This window comes from Sorex araneus, chromosome 1 (assembly GCF_027595985.1).
Source record: "Sorex araneus isolate mSorAra2 chromosome 1, mSorAra2.pri, whole genome shotgun sequence".
NCBI classification, from domain to species: domain Eukaryota; kingdom Metazoa; phylum Chordata; class Mammalia; order Eulipotyphla; family Soricidae; genus Sorex; species Sorex araneus.
In genome coordinates this window covers 88,662,944-88,675,754 of record NC_073302.1, presented here as the reverse complement: position 1 = coordinate 88,675,754, position 12,811 = coordinate 88,662,944, and the positions used below count along the sequence as shown (strand labels likewise).

At 40.6% G+C, this 12,811-nt stretch overlaps 1 protein-coding gene across 1 annotated transcript in view; it reads left to right on the top strand.

Moving 5' to 3' along the window:
- The window catches only part of VPS13A (vacuolar protein sorting 13 homolog A), a 224,877-nt gene that overhangs the window by 175,048 nt on the left and 37,018 nt on the right, over positions 1–12,811 (top strand). Inside the window, exons 59-65 of the mRNA XM_055124029.1 lie at positions 847–949; positions 2,209–2,322; positions 3,308–3,450; positions 5,951–6,032; positions 6,973–7,086; positions 12,336–12,411; positions 12,498–12,661. Of these exons, the coding sequence (XP_054980004.1) occupies positions 847–949; positions 2,209–2,322; positions 3,308–3,450; positions 5,951–6,032; positions 6,973–7,086; positions 12,336–12,411; positions 12,498–12,661 (796 nt within the window). The remainder of the gene's footprint in view (positions 1–846; positions 950–2,208; positions 2,323–3,307; positions 3,451–5,950; positions 6,033–6,972; positions 7,087–12,335; positions 12,412–12,497; positions 12,662–12,811) is intronic.

Sequence of the window (12,811 nt, the reverse complement as noted above, 5' to 3'; positions counted from 1 at the left end):
CATTGATGCTGGCACTGTAGTTTGTGGTAATTAACCCAAGTTCAAGTGTGGGCCACTGGGCTGTGTTCCCAGTGAGACTGCAGTCAGGGGCTGAGAAACCTTAGTGACCTTGAAGACTCTGATGCGGCTGTTGGCGCTCTGAGTGAAACACACATGGGGATTAGCAATATTTGATTCTGAATTCATGTCTTTTGTTTTCTCTCATTAGTCGTCTGTAATTATTTCCAGAAGAAGAAAATAAATTGTTTAAAATTCAGTCACACCCATTTAAGACATGGGACATTGATGAAACATCTATTTATGTGTACCTTCTCTAATTTGTTTCCCCAGCTCTGTCACAGCATAGATGTTTTTTATTCCCTTGATTTAAAAAATAGTTTTGTTATATTAAAATAAATAGATATATTATAAGTATTTATATTATGTAATCCATATTATATATTTATATTTATGTTACATTTTTCCTTTTTTCCTCTTTTCCTAAATTTAAACTTTTTTTTAAGTGGTATTTATTTTCTGTGTATAGTTGCACTTTATATTTACTCATGCTATTCTATGATTTAAAGTATTTCCTTTTATAGGGATTTTTATAGTTTGTAACTATCACAAGCCACATTTCCATAATTTTTTTTAATTCATTTAAACTTCTTAGCCCATCGCTGTTCCATTCTTTGGCAAGGAGGCGCACTGTGCAGAGCAGCTGTGGGTGGTGGGCGGGCATGCAGTGCTGCGCTCAGCCTGGGGCGCCGTGTGCAGACACTCTCCTGCCTTTGAACTGTCTGCTGCTCACTTCCTAGTGCAGTTACTAATTCACGGTTTTCAAGTGTTCTCTGCTTTGTAACACAGGTATTTTAAAGTTTTGATCCAGGAAATGGATCTCAGGCTAGACCTTGGATTTATATACGCTTTGGCAGAACTGATTACAGAAGCAGGGGCTGAAACAGCAGAGGTAAGACAATAGTATTATGAAGGGAGAATTAAGGAAAGAGGGCTGCTACTAAAATGAGATGATTATAAATTTTGGAATATTTAAATGCTCGGATCCCAGGATGCAGTGCTTTCCTGCAGGGCTACGTTCCAGATGTCCTGGGGCCTTCATCAAGATTGAAAGGTATCAAATATGTGCTTGTGCCATAAACCCTGTGTTACCTCCTTGGCCACTGTTTCAAGCTAATTTTGAAAATTTTTTGTTACACTGATGTAGACAAGTATTCGAATACTTGAGTAAAAAAATCACGTTTTTTTTTTTAAAGTTGAATCACTGAGGATTGCAAAATTATAAAGGTACCTGATTGAGTTTCACGTATATGTTGTTTCAGCACCAGTCCCTTCACCAGTGCCCACTACCTTGCACCAATGTCTCCAGCTTCTGTCTACGCCCCACCCCCGCCTGCCTCATGGCAGGCACTTTTCTCATCTCCCATTGTCCTAGTATTCCCTTCCCTGACTTATTCCCCACCCCCACCCCTGTGCCAAGCTTCCCACTAAACTCCAGTTCTGTTGCTCTTGCCACTGGGTATTCGATAGGCCCTTATGAACTTTCTTTAGATCCCACATATGAGAGAGATCATTCTTAGTCTGTTCTCTCACTCTTGCTTATTTCACTCAACTTTAGATATTCTCCATATTCCTCCACATTGCAGAAAATTGCATGACTTTACCTTTTCTGATGGCTGAGCAATATTTTATTGCATATATGTGCCTGTGAGGTGCCTCTGAACTCCCCGTCAGCCAGAGTTTGGGAGCTGGGTGTTGGGACAAGCGTTACCTGTTCCCCAAGAACAGACTCTGTAGGAGGCAAGGGGGATCCCAGTGAGTCTGCTCACCCCTGTCATGCAAGGAAAATAAGGGGTCCCTGTGAGTCCTGGCCAGCGGGGGTTACAGTGCTTGCCTGGCATCCCTGGCACTACATTTGTTCCCCTGAGCACCCCGAGGGGTGGCCCCCAAAACCAGAAACAATGGTGTAAACAACAGCAAAAATTCTGAGGAAAACATTCATGGTTTGGATGGCAATTCCAGGACGCAAATACAGGCGTCGCAGCTTTAGAGATGTTAGTGTCCATCTGAGGCGACAGATTTCCAGAATCACAGAGAATTGTCATAGTCTGTGAAGGCTGACCTCACATATGTGTGTGTGTGTGTGTGTGTGTGTATAATATATATTTGTATATAGGTCCCTTAGGTTTTTAATATTATGTTTTTTTGCAGGTTGAAAATTTTCAGAAAGACATGCAATCTTTCCTTGACGATTGTAAAACAGTTTCATTTGTAGATTCATCACCAGTTGGGTTCTATGAATACTTTCATATATCACCTATCAAGGTAAGAGAACAATATACCCTTTTAAATATATTTGATAATCTACATAATAGTATATTAGCTAATCTGTTTGGCAGGGAGAGTATAATATTTAAAATTTTATTCTCTAATAGCATATTAAGTCTATTCACAATTATAAATTAAAATGAATAAAGGTAAAAGTCCTTTAACATTTTTATTTATTCTTAATAGATTCACCATGTAAAAATAATACATTTATATTTTTTCTTTTTCTTTGTCTCTTTTTCTTCTTTGATGTTTGGGCCAAACTTGGCAGTGCTGGGGTGGGGGGGGCGAGCAGGGTGGGGAGTCTAAGGGGACCATGTATGATGCTGCGATCGAACCTGGGTCAGCTGCACGCTAGATAAACACCCTACCCACTACTATCGGTCTTGCCCCTTTATATTTCTATCTCAACCTAACATTTTTTTCTCTGTCTGCTAAGTTATTTGGAACAGTTTTCAAAATTTTATGCTTATCGTGCATATAATTTTTAAACTTGTAAAGGATTCTATTTAAGAATTGAGGGTTGAGGGCTGGAGTGACCTTGCATGTGGCTGACCCGGGTTCAGTTTCCAGCATCCAATATGGTCCCGCAAGCACCGCCAGGAATAATTCCTAAGTGCATGAGCCAGGAGTAACCCCTGTGCAACGCCAGATGTGCCCAAAAAGCAAAAAAGAATTGAGGGTTGAACAGTACTGAATGTAACTTCTTAACACAAAATTTAGGGCTGGAGCAATAGCACAGCAGGTAGGGCATTTGCCTTGCACTCGGCCAACCCAGGTTCGATTCCAAACATCCCATATGGTCCCCTGAGTACCGCCAGGGGTAATTCCTGAGTGCAGAGCCAGGAGTAACCCCTGTACATCGCTGGGTGTGACCCAAAAAGAAAAAAAAATTAGATCAGAATTTAAAAGTATTAAAGATTAAAGTTAATTTTGTCATTGTACATAAACAGTGACAATGTTGATCTTTTTATCTCTACAGTTGCATTTAAGTGTTTCATTGAGTTCTGGTAAAGAAACTAAAGATTCAGGACAGAATGGAGCTCTGATTGCTGTATATTCTCTAAATCTTTTGCTGAAGAGTATTGGTGCCACTCTCACAGATGTCCAAGATGTCATTTTCAAGTATGTTTGACACTTAGATTTGTTCATGATGGGAGTCCATTTGATACTCCACTAAGAATGTTATGTGAAACATGGATACATTCAAATCATATGCAAGATAGTTTTACTGTTAAATATAATTTAAGTAACATTGATAATAATAATTTAAACTGCAGGGCAATTATTATTTTTTCCATATATATTTTTATATTAGTGATACTATTGCCCATCTCATTCCTCTCCCCCACTTGGTAACCTCAGATCTGTTGTTAGATTCCAAGGGTTTGTTTTCATTCTCTAATATCCATTCACTTTCTTTGTTTCTTCACATGAGATCATAAGACATTTGTCTTTCTTTTAAGTAAATACTAAGTGAATTTACTTAATTCACTTAACATAACCCCCTCCAGTTCCATACCAACTCTGTAGTGAAATGCAAGATTTCATATTTTCCTATAGCTTATTTGTTTATAGTTTTACTGCAACATCTTCTACTGCAATGATACTTGTCTGTCTTTGGAAATTGACTTGTTTGCAGATCTCGGCTGTTGGAAATAGTGTTGCAGCGAATAAGGATGTGTGTATATGTTTTTGGATTAATGTTTCTGTGTTCTTGTAGTTGAGGGAATTGCTGAGTCCTGTGGAAGTTCTAGGTGTGATTTTTCAGAAGACTCCATTCTGCTGTGAGCAGTTCCCCACCTCCGTAAAGGAGAGCTCCTTTTCATCACATTGCTTGCGTCAAGGTTTTTCGTTTTAGTTTTGTCTTGACAGTAATCTCAACTTATTTCTGGCTCTGTGCTCAGGGATCACTCCTGGCAGGATTCAGGGGCTTTATGTGGCACAGGGATTGAACCAGGGTCAAACACATGGAAAGTAGCCCAACCTGCTGGAGTATTTCTCTGACTCCTCCAAAATGTTTAATACTGGATTCTGGTGGGAGTTCTCATTAGTCATCCTAATGGGGTAGCTTCTGTCATTTTGTCATTTTGATTTGTATTTACCTGATAATCACTAGGGGTGTATAATTTTTATATACCTGTCCATTGATGTCTTCTCTGATGATAGATTGTCTTTTAGCTCTTTACCCCAGTATTTGGTGGAGTATGGGCTTTACGATTGAGGTCTGAGTACTTCGTATCGCTTGAATGTTAACCCACTGCCAGAGGTACGGTGTGGAAGTATTCACTCCCTTTCTGTTGAAAGCCTTTTGATTTTAGCCATGGTTTCCTTCACAGTGCATAAAGTTTTTAGGTTGTAGTAGTTCTGTTTACTCATCTTTGCTTTTATTTCCTTAACCAGTAGGGGTGGATTAGTGAAGACTCCTCTGATGTCAGATCTCCGCAGTCACTATTTTGTCTTGTACTGTTGGGCCTTACCTCAGGACTTAATCTGCTTACTAATATCTAATGCTAGATATCCAATTTATTTTTCTCTTTTTCTTTTCTTCCTTTCTTCCTTCCTTCCTTCCTTCCTTCCTTCCTTCCTTCCTTCCTTCCTTCCTTCCTTCCTTCCTTCCTTCCTTCCTCCTTCCCTCCCTCCCTCCTTCTCTTTCTCTCTCTCTCTTTCTTTCTTTCTTTCTTTCTTTCTTTCTTTCTTTCTTTCTTTCTTTCTTTCTTTCTTTCTTTCTTTCTTTCTTTCTTTCTTTCTTTCTTTCTTTCTTCCTTTCAAGTAGCTCACTTTTTTTCCCAGCACCATCTTAAAGACTCTTGCTCTGAGACTTAGTGTCCACATCGTGAGGGTTTACTTCTGGACTTCTCTTGTATCCCGTTGTGCTGAAAGGCTGTTCTTAATCCATGTCCACACTGTTTTGGTAACTTGTTTTGTAGTATAGATTAAGGTCAGTGACTGCAGTAGTGGCCATCTTCTTTTTTCTCAGAATTACTTTGGCTGTTTTGGCTAATTTTATGTTCTCAGAGTATAGGAGTGTTTGTTCTGTATCCTTATTACTGAAATTTTGATAAAGCAATTTCTTTGAATCAGTAAAATGTTTTGATTAGGGTGGTCATTTTAACAGTGTTAAATTCTGCCATACCAGGAGTACAGAATTTTTTTCCATTCCTCTTCTATGTCTTTTCATCTTGGTGCTGTCTGTCTGCTGGCAGTATAGCTTTTTAGTTGATGCAAATGATGTACTGTGAGTGGATTATGAGGAAACCCTTCTGGATCCTCAGCTATCAGCTGATCGAGAACACTGGAGTGCTGAACCATTCTTGTTTGTCCCTGTGTCAGACATTTTCATGTGTGCCACAAAGTGACAGTTGGTGTCTGTGAGTAGAGCCCGGGGGTCTCTAAATCCCCTAACTTAGGCTGCTGGCTTTTCTGAGGTAAGCACATAGCTTTTATTATGGTCTTGAGAGTTCTTTGACTAGAATGTACAGGGATGTATGTAAAAGTATATAATTTTGTTACAATGGGGAAATATTGTAAAAGAAAACTCTTGAAGAAAAATTCAAATAAAATACTGCTATTAAGAACATCTCATTACATGCTTATATATTTATATATTTATGTGTTTTTCCAGGCTGGCTTTTTTTGAACTCAACTATCAGTTTCAAACAACATCTGAATTACAGTCTGAAGTAATAAAACACTATTCAAAACAGGTTTGTGTGAGATGTATCTTACAAACGGACAGAGCAATGTAGAACAATGAAGTTATTTGTGTCTGTGCACATATAATGTAAATTTCCCAAAGAAGTAAATTGCCATTTTAAAATTTTTTAAACACTTTTCCCTCAGAAATATAGAACTTGATCTTAACCACCATTCAAATTTTTTTTTCTGTACTTTTAGCTACTACCAGAAATGTATTTCTGACTACAACTAGATAAACGTAAATTTGCTTAAGCTATTCATCACACTTAATAGTTTCAGGGGGAGCTATTCATTAGTGACCTAGTCATTGAATACAGGATATTTTAACCCTAAGAGAGTCACTTTCATGGACTGTTTTCATTTCATGACTTTTATTTTGTGTCAAACCATGTTACAGTTCCTGAGGCATTACTTGGGAGGTCTGAGTTTAGCTCCTGTTTATGCTGTTTACCCACTGGGAGTACCAGGGTTTATTTGACCTATATCCTTCGCTTATCTGTAAAGTGACTGTGCCGATAAGTGTCATTATCACTTTTGGTAAAACTGAAAGAATCTTAAATGCTAAGCATACTATACTATGTCTAGTATTCTAATGCCAAGTTGTGTCTGGAGCCTAAAGCTAGAGGTTCCGGTAGGCAGGGATGGAGCGTGCCTGTTTTATGACACTCAAAGGCCCTGTGTCTTGGACACCAGCCCCTCAAGGTCTAAGGGGCATAGCCCTGTGGGACCCCAGCACTGCTTAGGTTGCCTCGCAAATCAATACACTAGTGAATAAATGAGCTGCTGATGAATGAGGTCTTTTATGTGGGTGTTGAAAGTATTGAAAGCATAAAATATGTAGTGTGTTTTAACTTGAAAAAACTGCACATATATATATATATATATGAAAGTACATGAAAGATTATTTCTGATTTTCCTAATTAAGGAGTAATGTTCTTTTATTTTTAGGCTATTAAGCAGATGTATGTACTCATTCTTGGACTTGAAGTTTTGGGAAATCCCTTTGGCTTGATTAGAGAATTTTCTGAAGGTGTAGAAGCATTTTTTTATGAACCTTACCAGGTAAAATAGTTATCTTTACATTATTAAACTTTTTGATAGATAATATGCTGCAATTTTTAATGAAAGTTGATAATGTAAATATTTTGGGGGACACAGCAGGGACCTTATTTTATGCAAACACTTGTAAGAGATTTTGATAAATTACAGGGGAATGAAGAACTTTTTCCTCAACCTTTACATAAGGGTTTAAGTGTAAGAGTTTGCTTTGATTGTGAACAAGTGTATGGTTGGGGAGGTCATACATGGATAAAGTTGGACTGGTGGCTGGGAAATCACTGTGCTCACTCTTGCCTTGCAAGGTGTGCAGCAGTCAGTGTAACTCTTCGAGGGGTGTCTCTGCCTGTTCTGTATGTGGCTACACCCAGTATAGTGCTCAGGTGCCATCCCTGGCTGTGCTGGGGCGCTTGGGGCAGCCCAGGAGGTGCTTGCCAGGATGGAACCCAGGCACCCACATGCAGAGAACATGCTTCAGCCATTTGAACCATCTCACCGAAAAAATTATGATTATTCTAATAACAAATTATGTTAATTCTATACCTTGGGAAAGTTGTCAAATGTTGACCACTTGCCCACTTCACATGCAATAATGTCATGGAGATGGAAATTCTATAAAGTTTTTCAGAACACAAGGGAGAAAACCTGGAAGTTAACTATAAAAGAAAAAGGCTGGGGAAAAAGGAACTTCAGGCCTTGTGACGTGCTCTGAGGTCTCGGAGTTGGCTCGAGTGTCCATCTACAGCCTCTTCCTGTGGGGTCCAGAGCCCCACTCCCAGCACCACGAGGTATATTGAGCACTGAGCAAGCCTGAGCAACATGTTTCTCTCCAGTTCCCACTGAGTGTGACCCCGGCCATCATGCTGCTGAGTAATCGCTGATCAGACGAGAGTAAAGACATTGAGCATCAAAAACCACTTTGAGACACAGCAAGGCTCAGAGCAATGCAGGCTCTTTTTTAGGGAAACAAGAAAATCTCAGAAATTCTAGGCCCAGCCCCGGTTCCTGGAATTTGAGGAAGCTGAGGAGTCAGGGTTCCAGAGTTTACTCAGGATCGCCACTTAGACCTCTGCCCGCGAAGAGCACACCACATCTGTTCATTTCTTCACCTTACCACGACTCACCATGAACACACAAAACATCCTAACTTTAGGTACCTAATGACTCAACAACACACAAGAAATGACTCCAGATTGCAAAGGTCACATTGGTCAAGCAAGCCGAACCTCACCAGACTTAGTGAGTGAAGATTCTAGCCCAGGTGACCCGAGCAGTCATAGTGAGCTATTTAACCTCTCTGATAGGGAATTTAGAGAGGAATTGTTGAGGATGCATAAGGAGATTAAAGAAAAAATAAAACACAAGAGGCAATAAGAACAGAAATGAAAATACAAACAATGTATTATGTTCAGTGACATATATCATTTCAGTGACACACATGAAAAATTTGGTAGGTGAAATGAAAACTTTCCTGGAAGGACCCTGCAGCAGAGTAATAGCTACTGAGGACAGAATCAGGGAGCTCCAAGATGAGGTACAGAAAATCTCTAGACAGCAGCAGAAGATGAAAAAAAGCTTTAAAATAAACTGGAAGATGACACAAACTTTGGAAGGAAGAACATAAGAAACACTGGGGTCCCAGAGGGGCAGGAAGACAGCCCTGATGAAGAAGCCAGAGTCAGAGCAGTCATTGCCAAGAGTTCCCAGACCGGAGAGAGCAGGCATCTAGATCCAGGAGGCCTGAAGGAACCCACTGAAAGAAATCCAGATAAAAATACTGCAAAACACATCCCATTCAGAATGACAAAACCATAGATAGAGATAGAATACTAAAAGCAGCAAGACCAAAGGCCAAAATTATGTACATGGAGAGTCTCAGATTCACAGCGGACTAATCAGACGAAACCCTCTGAGCCCAAGGACAGTGGTGGGATAGAGTGAGGGGGAAAAAAAAACGGAATGAAATAAATGTCTCACCAAGGATATTTTACCCAGCCAGACTCTTATTTAGATTCGAAGGTACAATATACAACTTCACTGATTAACTACAACTCAGAAACTTCTCAGACTCAAAACCATCCTTACAAGAAAAACTAAACAAGCCCCACAAACACACCAAACTCTTACAGAAAGAGGGCACAGTACTCCATGACAGTAATCTCTATCAATTTCAGTGCATCAATTAAAAGACAGTGTGGCAGGATGAATTAGAAAATTGAACCCAACACTCATTTGCCTTTAAAAAATACATTTGAATAGTCAGAGCAAACATAGACTCAAAAGCAAAGGTTGGGGGACTGGAGCAATGGCACAGCAGGTAGGGCATTTGCCTTGCACGCCGCTGACCCAGGTTTGATTCCCAGCATCCCATATGGTCCCCAAAGCACTGTCAGGAGTAATTCCTGAGTGCAGAGCCTGGAGCAACCCCTGTGCATCGCTGGGTGTGACCCAAAAAGCAAAAAATAAAATAAAACGTTGGAAGACATTTCTTCAAGAAAAAAAGTCCCTCAAAAAGACCAGGGTAGCCATACCAGATGATAACTTCAGGCTGAAAAAGGTTATAAGAGACAGTGAAGGTCATTTCTTAATGATTAAGGGATCTGTTCATCAGGAAGAACTCACACTCCATCACATATATGCACTGAATGAAGGTCCAACAAAATACTTCTAAAAAGCTTAACCAGGAAATACTTGAGGAAAGAAATGGAAGGGAGTGGTATTTGTACATACATATATAGGGTCTTTCATCCTCACCAGTGCACATGGAACATTCTCCAAGATAGACCACATGCTGGGACACAAAACATACCTTCACAGACTTCATAGAAGTCATCAACTGTCTTATCAGACAATAATGCACTCAGAGTAGAAGCTAATCATAAACAGAACTGGAGAAGCAACTCAAAACACTTGAAAACTAAATAGTTGGTTACTGAACAATCAGTGGATCAGAGAGGAAGTCAGAGAGGAAATTAAAAGATTCATGGAAGCAAATGAGAATGAGAACACTACCTACCCGAACTTGTGGGATGCAGAAATAGCTGTGTTGAGAGGAAAGCTCATTGCTTTGCAAGCATCCATCAGGAAGGAAGAAAGAGCCCACATAAGTAACTTATCTGCACGACTTAAGAAACTGAAAAATAACTGACAAAGGGAGCCCAAAGCAGTCAGGAGGGAGGAAATGATCAAACTTACAGTGGAAATTAACAAGTTAGAATCTCAACAAACAATTCAAAAGACTAGTGAGACCAAGTGCTGTTTCTTTGAAATAAACAGGGTTGACAAACCGCTAGCAGGACTCACAAAGAAAGAGTCTGAACCCTAATAAACTGAATCGGAAATGAGAGAGGAGACCACGGGAATGCAAAGGGTCACCAGAGACTGAAAATATTTATGTTGGACTGGAACAATAGCACAGTGGGTAGGGCATTTGCCTTGCACGCAGTCGACACGGGTTCGATTCCCAGCATCCCATATGGTCCCCCGATCACTGCCAGGACTAATACCTGAGTGCAGAGCCAGGAGTAAACCCCATGCATCGTCAGGTGTGACCCAAAAAGAAAAAAAAAAAAGAAAGTTCATCTTTTTGTCCAAAAGTTAGAGAATATGGGGGAAATTGTGAAAATTGTCTGCCAGGGCGGTAAGCGGATGGTTGCAAAAAGTGGGGGTAGATATATTAGGGACATTGGGGGTGGAGAATGTGCATTGGTGGAGGGATGGGTGTTTGATCATTGAATGACTGAAACTCAGACATGAAAGCTTTGTAACTATCTCACAGTGATTCAATAAAAGAAATAAAATAAATTTTTAAAAAATAAAATATTTGTTACAAAATGAGAGAACCTAGAAGAAATGGATAAATTCCTGGACTCCTCTACCCTCTCAAAGTTGAACCAAGATGATTTGGAATACTTGAACAGACCTATCACTTCCAAGGAAATTGAAGTGGTAATCAAAAGTCTTCCCCAAACAAAATCCCAGGCCCCGATGGATTCACTAGTGAATTCTCTCAAACCTCTGTAGAGGACCGACTGCCAGTCCTTTTCAGGCTTTTCCAGGAAATTGAAGAAACAAAACACTCCCAGTTTCTTTGAAGCAAACATCACCCTGATACCCAAAAGCAGAGGCACCAGAAAATAAAGAGAGAATTACAGGCCAGTACCTTTGATAAACACAGATGCAAAGATCCTCAACAGAATGCTAGGAAATAGGATCCAACAATTCATCAGAAAGATAATATATCATGACCAAGTAGGATTCATCCTGAGAATGCAAGGATGGTTTAACATAGGCAAGTCAATCAGCATAATACACCATAGCAACAAAAGAAAAAGTAAAAACCATATGATCATATTCGCAGATGTAGAGAAAGCATTTGACAGAATCCAGCACCCATTCATTATTAAAACAAAAAACCTCAACAAAATGGGAATTGAAGGAACTTTCTTCAGTATAGTCAGTCATTTACCACAAGCCCACAGCAAACATACTCAGTGGGGAACGTCTGAAATGTCCCTCAAAGATCAGGCACAAGACAGGGTTGCCCACTCTCACCATTTCTATTCCGTGTATTACTGAAAGTAATTGTGATAGCATTTAGGCCAGAAAATTTTTTTGAAAGTCTAACTTATCAAGGAAGAGGAAAGGGAGAGAAATGAAACCCAAAGTCAGGAGCAGGGCAGAGACAAAAATCAGAGTGGAATCAATGAGATCAGCACAGAAGTGACCGACCAGTGTCTGGGGCTACATTCTTGGGTTAGGCTGTGTCCCTGACCCTTTGTGATGTCCAGCATCACAAGGAGGCATCCGGGTGCCTCCTCAGACTTCTGGGTGGTTCTGGGGAACCCAGGTGAGGGCCCAGCATTGAACCATCAGGCATAGTTTGCAAAGTGTCACTGGGAGGGGCCACGGCACTGCTGTGTAGCCATCCCCAGGAGAGTACCAAGGGTCGGTCCTTTGAAATCTGGAGTAGCTGTGTGTACTAAACTCTGTCAGAGAGCCTGAAGTAGACGTCCTTGGCCCAGGGGATGTGTGCTCTTTTCCGCACAGACCTACGGGTGGCCTCTGCTGGCATGGGTGTCCCTCACCCAAGGGAATCAGGTCCAGTCACTGTCATACACCTTCCCAGGAGTCATGCTCTAGCGGAGGCTTGGTGTGCCAGCATCAGTTCACCCTGGCACTGGTCTGCAGTGAGAGCACTGTAAGCCCATCTCTGGAGAGTTACACCTGTTTCATGAGCGTCCTTCTCCCCTCAGGGAGCCATCCAGGGCCCTGAAGAGTTTGTGGAAGGCATGGCCCTTGGACTGAAGGCGCTGGTTGGTGGAGCTGTTGGTAAGAGAAGAAATTCCTTCCAAATAGGACTATGCTCAAAAGCAGTGTTAGTTTACTTGGACTAAAGGTATTTTCATTTCCGGTAGGTGGCTTAGCTGGCGCTGCCTCCAAAATCACTGGCGCTATGGCTAAAGGTGTAGCGGCAATGACTCTGGATGAAGACTATCAGCAGAAGAGAAGAGAAGCCATGAATAAACAGCCAGCTGGCCTCAGAGAAGGCATCACTCGGGGAGGAAAAGGCTTGGTTTCAGTAAGAAATGCTGTGAACGTTTTAAAAAATGTCTTTCAAATCCTTATTTTGTGAATCGGGAAGTAGGCATATAACTTTTCTCTAGGAAGTATTATATGGATGTTGAGGAACACTGGGGTGTAACAAATAAAAACTCCCTCACTAGCCTCC